This window comes from Suillus clintonianus (genome assembly GCF_016758775.1).
Source record: "Suillus clintonianus strain FC179 chromosome Unknown DEU56scaffold_63, whole genome shotgun sequence".
NCBI lineage: Eukaryota > Fungi > Basidiomycota > Agaricomycetes > Boletales > Suillaceae > Suillus > Suillus clintonianus.
The window spans coordinates 105,875-120,725 of record NW_024539287.1 but is presented as its reverse complement, the minus strand read 5'-3'; the positions used below and the strand labels follow the sequence as shown (position 1 = coordinate 120,725).

At 46.7% G+C, this 14,851-nt stretch overlaps 1 protein-coding gene across 1 annotated transcript; it reads right to left on the bottom strand.

Annotated features, from left to right (window-relative positions):
• Nucleotides 1–13,715: 13,715 nt before the first annotated feature.
• On the bottom strand, nt 13,716–14,273 carry DEU56DRAFT_816974 (uncharacterized protein). Its single transcript, XM_041353886.1, has 3 exons — nt 14,136–14,273; nt 13,888–14,077; nt 13,716–13,815 (listed from the first exon to the last, which is right to left on the bottom strand). The coding sequence occupies exons 1-2, from the start codon at nt 14,248–14,250 to the stop codon at nt 13,920–13,922; spliced, it is 273 nt and encodes a 90-aa protein (XP_041205961.1). The 5' UTR covers nt 14,251–14,273; the 3' UTR covers nt 13,716–13,815; nt 13,888–13,919.
• Between the last annotated feature and the right edge of the window lie 578 nt (nt 14,274–14,851).

Genomic DNA, 14,851 nt, shown 5'->3' with positions numbered 1-14,851 from the left:
AATCCAACCCCGACAAGAAAATTGTACGACAACGTGTCTCCGATCTTTCTACTCGAACCAAACCAGAGAAAGTATTGGAATCTGTATTGAAGACTCCAGTCCAATTGGAAGTGGGTCAGATTCTAGGCACTTCTCGTGAACTGTCTGGACTCCTTGCTAATGCAATCAAACCCAAACCAATTCCGACTGAAGCTCATTCCGTATGGACCAAAACACGTGGACTATTGATCAGACTTACCATGCAATGTGATGGACAACCTATCCATGCCATCATTGACACTGGAAGTCAGCTTAACATCGTCAACCGTCACATTTGGAAGACGGTGATCAATAGACCTATCGATATTAGGCGTGCAACTAGCATGAATGATGCTAATGGCGGGGAAGGACAATTACGTGGATTAGTTCAGAATGTACCCTTGACTTGCGGTGGGGTTCAAACTCAGGCTAATCTCTATGTTGGAGACCATGTTCCCTTCAGTCTATTACTTGGACGACCGTGGCAACGCGGAAACTACGTCTCAATTGACGAAAGGAAGGACGGAACATGGCTCTTATTCAAGGACCCACAAGGATTTGCGGTCCAATACGAAATCCTATGCACACCAGATGGTACAGACCCTGAATGGTCTTTCGAACCTGCTACCTGGCTTGGAGGAAAGTTACCTGGTATCTTTTCCTTGACAAACAAGCTAGAAATGCATACCAAACCATCTGTGCATCATTTCAAGGCGCTTAGTCAAAAGGGTTATGACAAAGCACCTTCGAGCTATTCAATCACTGCTGGACGTGACCCAAATTCCAAAATTGGTAGCAAGATTGGCTACACGAGATCATTATTGGGTCCACAGATCAACTCCTGCCAAGCCGATTGCAAAGATCATTCATTTGCAAAACAGGATGTTGCAGACTCTATAAAAATGGATGGTCCCCAGCAGACGAAGTGGCACCCTCCTAGCCCTCAGTTTGGTGCAATCAGTGCTAAACAACGATTTGCTACATTACCAAATTCGGTGGCACACGTGACTATGGACGGTCCCTTCCAAAATTCATTCCCGGGTCTGTTCGGATTCCAAAACAGGAAGTCTGGGCAATGTCGGTTGAAGTTCAATTGTTCCGATTCAGAACTATCATTTACTATTAGCCCTACACCCAATACACCCTCTCCTACTCGTTCTATCAGTCCTCCGTCTCCAGTCTTCTCTCCTGTCCTTTGGGCATCGGCTCATGGACAGGAACACCATCAGTACAATACTGGACGGATCGGCAATGAAGGAGCAGAGCCTGTAGTGGCTAATAGTATGTCATTTGACTCTGTCCCGCAAGACAGACTCTCACCATGTGCAGTGCAAAATGTCTTTGATACATTAAGTGCACGCACATCTGCATTTACGCCTACCGCGGATCCTAGTGCCGACTCCATGTCCACTAGCGCTCTCCCATCAGCATCTCCAATCCAGGCTCGATTACCATCCCCTAACACATCTGTCCTTCACGACAACGCGTTCTTAACAGCTCATAAGCCTGGAGATGCTCACGTATCATATGCTACTGAGTATGCCACTCAACTTGCACACACCTTGGGAGCATCATACGTTGCAAGGCACCCTGCCAACCAGCACATCTGTACCACCACTTGCGCATCCAGTGCTGTGTCTGGATGCGGCAAGTTTTCGTCATCGCAGGCACCTTCTGGCGCATCCAGAGCCGTATCTAGATGCGGAAAAATTTCATTGTCAGAGGCACTTTCTGGCGCATCCAGAGCTGTATCTAGATGCGGAGAATTTTTGCCATCTCGGGAACTCTCTTGCGCATCCAGTGTTGTATCTGGATGCGGGACATCTACATCATTTGCGACTCCAACGCCTTGCAACACTCCCAATGCCTACTCTTATGGCAACTCAATTCCAGTAGACGATGTTAATGTATCTAACACGTCTACTCCATTCATTGGTCCAATCCAGGCAGACGCCTCCAACACATACTCCTACCTCCCTGAGCCAGAGGATCTCTTGTCTGCAAACGCGCCATCTACGCCTTGCACTGATCCTGCTGTTAGCACTACTCCTACTGTAAAGGAGAGGGATGGAAATCTTAACGTGTTGGATGGTATGTCTCGTTCCATTCATTCAGCGGCAGAAGATCTCACTCGTGTACTCAATGACGCTCTAGCATATAATGCGCGTCTCTACAATCTCCCGGATCTTGTGTATCCAGGAGACGAGTCTTCTGAAGAACCCAGTGTCAACGACGACCAGGGTACCACTGTCGGGAATGTTGATGATCTCTGCGCTACTTCAGACCCAGCCTTTGAGGTAAACATGTCTGGAGAGCATGGCATTGATCTTCATGCCTACTCTGGCTTGGGAGATGGTAGTTCTATATACACTACTACTATTTCTTCCAACGCCTATGATGAATACCAATCCGATGTTGTGTCTTCCCTTGATGAAGCCATGACCGAGCCACTCAATGACATGACCGCACTCGTTACACCACCGCTTACTCCCAGTGCAACTTCAAACTTTGAATCCGCGCTGGACGAGTTCATGACTGTTGACGATGCTGTTGACAACACATCCATCTTTGGTCAACATTCAGATGCTAGCCCTCGCATCTTTGAACCAGGATTGTTGATCACTACTGCGCATGTCCTTGAGTCCGGCGACTCCATCATTCGCTCACTATTCGAGCCACATCCTTCATCTCCAATCCCTGTATTGGAATTCAGTCCCGATGCTTCACGCTCTATGTCTACAGATGTCTGGACAGATGCAGTGTGTCCTGTCCTGCTCTCTCATCCATCTCCTACTCCCATTCCTTCGGAAACTTCTACAATCGATCCTTCAACTATCACATTACCTGCTCCAACAAATGAGCAGATTATGGAGGACTATCTTACCACAGACCTACCAACACTCTCCGACACTCACACACCCTTACTTCGTGATGTTACGTTGGCGCTGTCTACCTACGCTGATGAACATAGCGATTTGTGTGCTCGTGATTGGGACCAAGACACGGTAGCTCAACGATTGTTTCCTGGAGCTGACGGGGAGTATCTGAGTGTTGCATCACCTGAACCACGCGCATCGCGTGACTGGACTGAACGAGCCGAAGAACTTATCGAGCATCGTGCCAAAGCCAAAGGAATACTTGCACTGCTCGAAGACTGCCTACCTCCACGGATGTACGAAGAAGCCAGACGAGAACCCTTTGTACTGAACTGCGACAAGGAAGGAGTCTTTGGAACCCACGTTGACGACTCGTTCTATCACCATAACCATAATTTGGTTAATCCATTCTTCAATGGAGACGAGACCGAGCTCCTCAATGCTTTATGTGCCGTTTGTGAATTCCACGGTGAACTTCGACTTGCGGACATTATCGCATCCATCCTCGTCTTACCATTCCCCGACCGAGACATTGTCTACTCCCTTGTGCAACACGGGCTTCTCGATTCACAAAATGAAGACGAGATTGTTACATTTGCTCATGCTCGTGACCGTTTGCTCGGAGTACGTCGGATCCGTTTGGTAATGATGGCATGTAGTCCTTTTCGTTCATCTCCATCAGCCAACAAAACATTCTATCATTTCTATGCTGATGAAGATCGAGAGGACGAAGATGGTGAACCACACTCTGGTCACCTCTTCTACATTGCTTAAAGACGAGGTAAATCCTCGCACTAGTCATGATGCATGTGCACTGACATCATTGACTAGCCAAAAGAGTTTTGTGTGCACTAACTTCATAAAAGAGTCAAAAAACAGCACATGGACACCCCTATTTGCGCATCCAGAGTCGTATCTGGATGCGGAAAAATTTTGTCGTGCTAACTTCATAAAAAATCCAAAAACATCGAAAAACAGTCAAAATCTTGTTTTTCTTTATTTTCTTTGCATGTGTTTGCTTGCCATGTATTTGTGTTCGTGTTTGCGAATCTTCTGTTGTCTGCTAGCCATGTATTTGTGTTCGTGTTTGCGAATTCTCTGTTGTCTGCTAGCCATGTATGTTTATTTCTGTTTCAAAATGTATTTGTATCGGTTTCGACTTACGTCAGGCCCAAGTACGAAAGGACTTGTTCTAGGAATTTGTACTAGTGAAACACTAGACAATTTCAATGAATCTCCTTTGCTTGTGTACCCTGGTGACGTGCTCGAAAGTCAAACCATACAAGAATACTATGATAGTCTAGGACAGGCAATGATGCCCTCCGAAAACTATGATGATTTGGACAATTTCGAGATTGAAGAATCCGACTTCTTAATTGAATGTACGGCTTCCAGTCTCAATGATCCAAGTTATGAACCCGTGATGACCATGTACAAACGTGTGGACAAAAAGATTAAACCTGTCTCGGGAACATTCCCACAGGAAGCCCGCGTTTTGCGTCATTTTCCGCATGATCCTTTAGCATCCATGACACCCTTGACTCGAAATCCACCCAATTTCATCCCTAATGGAAGGCTTTCACAAAAGAATTTGGATAGCCTAAATATCAACTCCAAGGGATTCCTGCTGCCACAGGAAGTCAAGCTATTCGAGCACATCATGGATCTAAACCAAGATACACTTGCCTTTGAAGAAACGGATCGAGGCACGCTAAAGGAATCATACTTCACTCCATATATTATTCCTACCATTCCCCATGTTCCATGGGAATGTAAGAATATTCCAATCCCACCTGGTATTAGGGAAAAGGTCATCGAGCTATTAAAAACAAAGATCGGAGCAGGAGTATACGAACCAAGCCAATCCGCATATCGCTCGCGCTGGTTCTGTGTACTCAAGAAAAATGGAAAGCTCAGACTCGTCCATGACCTTCAACCCCTAAACAAAATATCCATCCGTGATGCTGGATTAATCCCCATCGTAGATGACTTTGTCGAGTCTTTTGCGGGATGCCAGTGTTACACAGTTTTTGACCTATTCTGGGGATTTGATGCACGAAAAATGCACCCAGATAGCAGAGACTTGACAGCTTTCCTAACACCATTGGGATTGCTACGTTTAACGGCTTTGCCTATGGGATATACGAATGCACCTGCAGAGTTTCAAAAATGCACTAGCTTTGTCCTGCAGGATGAAATTCCCCATGTGGCCAATGTGTTCATAGATGACTTACCGGTCAAAGGACCTAAGTCAGTCTATCTGGACGATGATGGCAAACCAGAGGTTTTAAAAGAAAACCCTGGTATCCGGAGATTTATTTGGGAGCATGCAGAAAATGTCCACAGGGTAATGCACCGTATCAAAGATGTTGGTGCTACCTTTGCTGCTACCAAAATCCAGCTGTGTCTACCAGAAGTCCTTATTGTTGGACAACGGTGCACACCTGAAGGGAGACTACCAGACACAGACAAAGTCTCCAAGATTTTGAAATGGCCTATTCCTACCACTGTCAAGGAAGCCAGAGGATTTATGGGACTGTGTGGTACTGTTCGCATATGGATCCTAGGATTTTCGGAACTAGCAAAATCCATCACGTGTCTATGGAAGAAAGACACACCATTTATTTGGGGAGACAGACAAGATGAAGCTTTCGCAATTCTCAAACAGAGAGTTTCATCAGCCCCAGCCATGCGCAGTATCGACTACACATCACCCAACCCTGTCATTCTCTCAGTGGACTCTAGCTTTATCGCGGTTGGAATCATACTCTCTCAAATTGATAACAATGGAAAGCGAAGACCCGCACGCTATGGTTCGCTTCCAATGGGAGATGTAGAATCCAGATATTCCCAACCAAAGCTAGAGCTCTATGGATTATTTCGTGCTCTTAGGCATTTCCGACTTCATATTATTGGTGTACAAACTCTGCATGTTGAAGTCGACGCAAAGTACATCAAGGGAATGCTTAATGAACCGGACCTCCAGCCAAATGCTACTATCAATCGCTGGATCCAAGGAATATTGCTATTCGATTTCACCCTCATTCATGTACCTGCTACGAGGTTCAAAGGTCCTGATGCATTATCAAGACGACCTCTAGCAGAAGACGAAGAAGAACAACCAGATGAAGATTCCTGGTTGGATGACATTGCCTTGTACAGTGGCATGTCTCAAGAACGCTATCGACCACACTTCCTATGTCAAACACGACCCTCTTATCCATCGACATCACTTCCATCTGTGCTCACCGGTTCAGCTAGTCAAGAAAAGTCCCTTCGTGACATATTCAAGTTCTTGACTACGCTTGAAGCACCTCATTTCGAAAAGACAGCAAAGCGCAAAAAGTTTGTCAATCGGGCAACACAATTCTTTGTCCGAGGCGACCAGATGTTCAAACGCTTGCCTGGCCGTCCACCTTTGCTTGTCATATTCGACAGTGATAAGAGAGTGTCTATCCTGCTCAATGCACACGAAGAGCTAGGACATAAAGGAGTACAAGCAACATTCGAGACCATTCGATATCGCTTCTATTGGCCTCACTTGTACACGGATGTTAAGCATCATGTGCAATCTTGCCATGACTGCCAAATCCGTAGTGTACGGAAGATGCACATTCCGGTTACCATTTCCACCCCTGCAACAATCTTCGTCAAGATTTATGTGGATATTATGAAGATGCCTTCAGCTGCAGGCTACAAAAATCTTGTTGTTGCCAGGGACGATCTATCACGCTTCGTAGAAGGAAGAGCCCTACGAAGAGCAACGGCCAAAGTCATGGCCAACTTTTTCTGGGAAGACCTATATTGCCGCTATGGTGCCATTGGCCAAGTCGTTACAGACAATGGACCAGAAGTCAGAGGAGCGTTTGAGCAACTCCTCAAGCGTGTCAATATCCCCCAGATTCAAATTTCCCCTTACAATTCCCAAGCGAATGGAGTTGTAGAGCGTGGACATTTCAATATTAGGGAAGCCATTGTGAAGAGCTGTGGAAAGCACATTTCACACTGGCCAGACAAAGTGAAAGCTGCACTATTTGCAGAAAATATCACTTCCAGTCGTGTTACCGGATTATCGCCATTCTACTTGGTACATGGAGTCCACCCTGTCTTGCCCTTTGACCTCATGGAGGCAACTTTTATGGTGGAAGGCTTCCATACCAATATGGATCCGGCTGATTTTCTTGCGTTGAGGATACGCCAAATTGAACGCCGTCCAGAAGACTTGGAAAAAGCAGCTCAGACACTCAAGAAAGCTCGCTTCAAGTCAAAACTTCAATTTGAAGAGAAGTATCACCTACATTTGCAACGCAATGCTTTTAAACCAGGAGATTTGGTTCTTGTTCGAAACCCACAGGTTGAGAAAGAACTTAACCGCAAGACCAAACCTCGTTATCTGGGACCCTTTGTTGTCGACCGACAAACAAAAGGAGGATCATACGTGCTTAGGGAGATGAATGGAAATTTATCGCGAAGAGGAATAGCTGCCTTCCGATTAATTCCCTACATCACGCGCAATTCATCTATCCTACCCTCACTTGCCGATGCATTAGAGGGAGATGAAGCACAATTATCGGGCATAGAAGAAAGTTCCAGTGATGACGAAGAATCGATTCCCTCAAGTGACGAAGGACGACAGACGAATCAGTCTGACAATTGACCACTCTATCATTATCAATATGCAGCAAGTTCAAGCTGGCGAAAACACAGAAACAATAGGCCTTTTCTTTTGGATCATTTGTCCGATATGCAGAAGGACGCAGAGCATGATATATCCCACATCGGACTAGGAACATGTACGCCCAAGAATATAGCCAGTATTGCTATTAGGGGCATGTAATGTTCATGAAGTATCCCCAAAATATAGCCCATGGTGCTATTAGGGACATGAACTTTCCATGTAGTCATCTATCGGGATGTGCTCGACTTCTGGGGCAATGGTTCGCTCAAAAGATCAACGTGCCAAAATATTATGATGTTGTCAATGGGACCATCAATCATGAAGCGCCACTCTGGTCTTGACTTGTCCTGCCAAACCAATATCTTGTCATTGTCACACCTGTCACCATCACACTATCATATTGGAATCTGCATATCACTGAAGACCGTGAAGACGACGTATTCCTTCACTGTAATATCTGTCCATTGGCATTGCACTTCTATTGCAATCTGCACAGATAGCCCATCCCACCCATCCCAATTCAATAACCTCCTTGGCGATAACAAAGACCACTATCAAAACCACACACCTCTTCAATAGCATAATGAATAACGTCGACTACATAGCAGTTCATTTGACTCGCATGTTTATCACAGAGACTTTTGAAACTCTGCTAGATGAATGCGAGCAAATGCATCTACACGAGGACCCTAATCGTGATGTACATGGCCATTTCCGCCAGATGTTGTACTACTGGGATCATGATTTTCAAGACGAAGTCCAACTGCTATGCCCATTATGCTATTACTTCTTCCACTGTTTAACTATTTTGGAGACTGCCATGCGCATTGCACATTTTGAGCATCGCTGGCATGTGCCAAGAAATGAACAACCAGATCACTGATTGTTCATGACGAAGAAGACAACTGGGGACAGTTGTAATCTCACTGCCCCGCGGATGTCATGCATGAAACGAAGATCATACATTGACATTCAATAGGATAAGGGTATACTAGTCCAAAAGCTTTTGCTTTAGACTAATTACTCTATGTTGAGGCAAGAGAAGTAAAAAGTGGCAGAAAGCTCGCGTTTCGTTTACTTCTGTTTACGTTTATCTTTGTTGACTTTCTTGCTTCTGTTTCTCTTGTTCTTTTTTATTTGTGCACGTTATGTGAGCTTCAGCCACAATCTGAGCTTACATAACATGTAATTAACCCTAGGAGAAGTCATGTGACTCCAGAATTGAGTCATTTGATCTTGGACGATGTCACTCGATGTCATAACTCCACAATGATGTCATTTGATGTCATAGCTCCACAATGATATCATTCAGCTCCACTTTGCTCCACAAATGCTCCACACTGCTCCACAGTGATGTCATTTGCTGTCAAATGAGTCAGAATGAGTCATTTTCCTCCTTTGGTGTTCTTTCCACTTCAATTCTGCATTTTATGCTACAACTACCTTATTTCTTCTGAGATTTGTGTCTCTTTCTATTTTCTTGGTACTATACAGTTCCTGGGATATTTCCCACACCAAATGTATATAAGGAGGCTCAATTCTCTGAGGAGAAATGAGAGACTCCCCATATTGGAGATTTCCCACTTCACATCTATCATCTGAAGTGCAGGCTGATACTGACAGCCTTACTACACTAAGATTTGATATAATCTTAGTCTTGTGCTATCTTTACTGTTGTTAGGGGCATTTAGTCACCCTAACCTTCTTTTCTAGTCCTTTGTTGGTCTAGAACTGCTGTTTCCTTGCTTTGATTAAGTCAGCAAGGATTTGTCTGGGAAAAGCTTAGTCAGCATCCCACACAACCCATATCTTTTGTCCAAGAGCTGTTTGGGCAAAGAACTCTTCAGGAGATATTCTTGCTTTGATTACGTCAGCAAGGATCTGTCTGGGTAAAGCTTAGTCAGCTTCCCAATTCCACACCACCAAGGACTTTTGCTCCATACCAAAGGTCCCTCATTCATCAAAGGATCCACACACTTCAGCCAAGTGTTGTGTAGCGCATCCACTTGTATATTTGTCCAAGGACCATTCGGACAAACCATTCGTCAACGTAGTCTAGTCCATCTATTCTACACAGTTCATCGTATCAGGCCTATCATCTAGGTCTATCATCCCATCCAAAACCGAACCCCATTCCAAGAACCAACGACAGACTGTATAGTCGAGCCTCCCACGAACGACACGTTATCAACCGAGAAAACTAGAAAATCCGTTGACCGTGTACTTGAGGAGTTGGCAACTCTTGTCTTATCAAAGTGTAGTTGTGGTGTCACTACATTTACACAAAAACATATAAGACCCTCAAGTAGTAAGACAACGTGGCAGATGCGTCAGTCGATATCTTGCACAACTTAGAGTTGGGCCCCATCAAGAAATGGGTAGACGATCATACCTTCTTCCGGTTCGCGATCAGCGGGGGAGAACTTCTGCCCGATGGTTCAAAATCGCCGTTCGTCTACGCGCACGACTTGCAAGACGTCTATAGGCATTCGCGACCTCTAGGAATCCCTTGGCACCCAACCAAGTGGACCGACTTCGCCATCGCCTTCATATACTTAGGGTTCCTATGGAACTTAGTCAACCACACGGTAGAACTCCCGATCGAGAAGCAAGCCAAGTATTTGAAGAAACTCACTTCTGTCGTTGCGCACGTAGAGGCAGGTGGCCGACTGTCATGCAAAGACGCTATGAGCGTAAATGGAACGTTGTCCCACGTGTCGTTCGTGATCCCACATGGGAGGGCATACTTAGCCAACCTATCAGGGTTCATAGCCCAATTCAACGCGCACTCGAAATTCCACGCACGTTTCGCAGCACGTCACCCACCACCATCAGTCAAGAGTGATTTGAGGTGGTGGTTGGACACTCTGTCACACAAACACTCCCCCCGCAGTCTCTCGCCACGAGGAAGGACGCAGGACATCGGGCTATGGGTGGACGCATCAACTGACTGGGGAATTGGGATCGTGCTGGGAGAACAGTGGAACGCCTGGACATTGTGCGACGGATGGAAGGGGAACGGAAGAGATATCGGTTGGTTGGAGGCGATTGCCGTCGAATTGGCAGTTCGCACGTTGTTCGATCGCGGGTGGAAAGACGCTTCGGTCTTGATCCACTCGGATAATCAAGGCGTTATAGGTTCCTTCCAGAAGGGAAGGAGTAGAAACTTTCAGGTTAACGTTTGCATCAGACGGGTGGAGGCCATCGCAATGGCTTCCAACGTGTTCCACGTACTTTCTTATGTCGAGTCCGCTCGAAATCGGGCCGACGCAATCTCTCGCGGTGAGGTTGGGTCGCCCGAATTTCGTCTTGCCCCACTCCAGCTCCCCGAGGAGCTCACGCCATTCATTGCATCTTATGTCCAGTAACGATCGTCGAACGGCGTCGGCAACAGCCAACGCCGTGGCAGCTCTGGCTCACCTGAGGGAGGCTTTGGCACTTCCCCCCTCGGTTGGGGTACCGCCCTCCGCTGTCATCAAAAAGATAAAGCCAAGAAAACCCAAACAAGGCAACGAACTCGCACCTTCAACACTTAGACCTCTTGTACCTGCGCGTGATCGTCTTCGCAGATGGTTCACGCCGCACTCAGACTCGTTTCACAGTTCCATTCTTGAAGAACTCCCATTGGCAGACGTTCTGCAACTTTTCGACGTAATGCTCGTCTCAATAGAGCCCAAAACACGAGAGAATTACGGTGCCGGTCTCTTACGATTTCACCAGTATTGTGACTCTAGAAAAATCTCAGAAAAAAGTAGGATGCCAGCATCAGATCGTTTGCTCGCCTCGTTCATCGCGTCATGGGCCGGGAAAGTCGCTACAACCACAGCACAGAACTGGTTGTCAGGTTTACATTTCTGGCACAACCTCCATGGTGCCCCATGGTTCGGACATGCCTTACTACGTTCAGCAACAGCAGGTCTTGCAAAAACCGTACCCGACTCATCAAAGCGTCCTCGTAGACCACCCGTCACGCTAGAGCACATGCACGCCTTATTCCGGGGACTAGACCTCTCAAACGCCTTCGACGCAGCTGTATACGCAGTGTCGTGCGTCGCGTTCTGGTGCTGCTGCAGGTAGGACACAGCATACCAGTCTCGGTTCATTGACTTAATAGTTACAGACTCGGAGAGCTCGTAGTGGACTCACTAAATAGCTTCGACCCCGCCAAACACATTTCACGCTCCACGTCAGTCCGCAAACGAAGTCTCCCGAACCAACTCCCGTTCACCGTCATCCACATACCTTGGACAAAAACCACGCACAATGAAGGCGAGGACATCGTAGCTTCTAAAATCGACGACTTGACCAATCCGGTAACGGCACTCGAGCATCATATGTCCGCGAATGCAAACGTGCCTCAGACAGCACCATTTTTCGCCTATGAAACAGCTAGCGGAGGATGGGCGCCAATGACAAGACCATGGCTTCTGGCACGTTGCAACTACATATGGCGGGAAGCCGGGCTATTGGAACTGTCAGGTCATTGCTTTAGAATTGGGGGCGCATCAGAATTGTTATTACGTGGCATCCCTCCCGACATCGTGGCCAAACAAGGACGTTGGAAATCGCACGCATTCTTGGACTATTGGAGGAAGATTGAGTGTATCTTACCTCTTTTTGTTACTTCATCCTTCACAGACGCTCGTATTTCGATGGTCCATTCGTCAATGAACAGTTACGCGCGCCGTTTCAAGTAGTCATATTCCCACGCAATCATATTGTATCCCTTCGCAGTTCTCGTAACAAGGGGGAGTCGTTGGCCCCGGGTCACGACTGAGTGGTGAGCAATGCTCAGGATGGGTAGCGTCGTGCACCCGGTTTTTGTCGTCCCTAAACTACCTCACACTCGTTGTTTTTCGGTTTTAGGCTTCCACCGCCTTCTCGTCTCGTTCTGCACCTCGTCAGAAACGATTCTGAATTCTGGTCTCTCATACTCACGAGTTGGTTGAGCGCACCGCACATCTAAATTCTCGGTCACGTGACTTCAAAAGACACATACTTCGAGACCCGCGAATCCAGCTCACCGAGAGATCAAAAAAGAAAACCAGAGTCATAGCAGACGCAGAGACTTGCACGTAGCAGTGCAGCGGGAAAGCACATATCGACACCACCGAAAACACCCCCCCCCAACTGGCGAAAAAGTGTCTTTGATTCTAGCATTAGGATCGCACCCGAAAAATGATAGATTATGTAAGCAAACATCAACTATCATTTTTCGGGCACACATTGTACCACCTAGTCTACGAGTCCATAGTAAGCGCGAAGCAGCGCCATTAACATTGCCAAGACTCCAAAGATGATCTACACATAAAATATATCTGCGCAACGACATCTAAGCACACTTCAACCCTGGGTGACAAGCCTTTCCGTTTCCCTCGGATTTGCGACCTGGAAGCACCATTGATAGCGGCTGCATTCGTATACTTGACAACGCCTCCTGCGAATGGTACGGTCTTGAAACAATGTCAGGACTCAGGCGTGGATGCCCTCGTGTCGCAAACGAGAAGACATGCTGATCCCAATTACGGTCTAGTTGCGCAGGCTTGGAGTCGGTGCGTGAGATGACGAGCCTGATCTGTAAGACAACATATACGGCACTCCGAATGTGTCAGATCAGCATGAAAGACAAATTGCAAGATACGAGCTTGTAACTTGGAAGCCATCCTGGAGAACCGCCTCAGTACATTAAAGACCAAAAGTGATGATCGTCACTCACCAGCTGAAGTTTGAGAATTCGTGCAGATAGAAACCCCCTGTATAAATACCAGTAAGCTGGTGCGCAACAATAACTCTTCAGCGATACTCACCAACAGTCATAACGTGGCCACCTCCACCCTAGATTCCAACAAGCCAGCTACACCGAGAACGTAAAACAATCATGACACTTCACACCTGCATAAAGGAAACAAGGCATCACAAGTCCAAAGAACCCAAGAGGAAGAATGAGGGAACGTCCGAAACGTATCTAAAAACAAATGACTTGACATGCTATTGCTGAGGATCAGACAAATTTGATGGGGACTTTTGATTCCTGGCTTCATACCAAACCTCAGTGGACTCCCTGGGGCGGAAGCGCAAGGTTGACTGGTTTATGTACTTTGCATCACAATTTTAGCATGCATCGTTGGACAGCGAGAACAGTGTGACGATTCAATTGGCTCCAAAACGCTTCACGACGCTACAGTACTAGTACTCCTTCACGCCCTCTTGCGCGTATCACGCCAATATTAAATGTTCTACGCACTAGCGAAAGCAAAGCAAAGCAAAGCACATCAGCACTCGCACTCGGAGGGAAACGACGAGGGATGGGCTCACTCAGCACTGTGTGGTTGAGCAAGCATCAAGGATCATGAACAAGTGAAGTCATTCCCGTCGGAAGTCACATGACAACAATTTTTGCACGGGCATGCCGTGAAGGATATGATTTTGCGGTTAGCTCCACAAAAATACCCGAAATCATTGCCGTTGTTGTAGCCCTTGAGGCCCGTCGAGCACCCCGTCTCACCTGTGGATAGCCTTCAGCATGCGGTCTAGGTTTGCAGGTAAGCTGTAGAAGTGCTCACCGGGATTGTTGCAAGGGAGGTTCTTGGGTGTAATCGACAGGTCCTCGGATGCGATAGCTACGCTAGCCATCACTGCGGCAGATACGATCATGGTGGTGAATGAAGCGAATTTCATGGCTGGAACTTGTTGGTGTTGTCTGGTTCTGGAGCTGGTATGTTGGCTTTTATACACGGGTTGTATAGGGGGAAGCCAAACAATCTGCACGTACCCCTGCATCACTGGATGCTGGGTAACGAAACAGATGCCGGCTCACGTTCCGTGATGTAATTGTTTTGAATGCCTTGGAAGGTATCGAGAGTGCAGGCTCACGTTCCGTGATGTAATTGTTTTGAATGCCTTGGAAGGTATCGAGAGTGCAGGCTCACGTTCCGTAATGTAATTGTTTTGAATGCCTTGGAAGGGTATCGAGAGTGCAGGCTCACGTTCCGTGATGTAATTGTTTTGAATGCCTTGGAAGGTATCGAGAGTGCAGGCTCACGTTCCGTGATGTAATTGTTTTGAATGCCTCGGAAGTTGGAAGGCATCAAGAATGCAGGCACAAGATAAATATTAATTCTCCCGACTCACATAATATTCCAGACTCACTTCACGAGTCCTCTTGGTACGGTTCAGTGAAACTCCTATGATGATGATCTATTCACCCAGTTTTCATATTTTGCAGTGATGTGGGAAACGCGCTCACTGACCATGTGCCAATCCAGAAATTCAATAATCA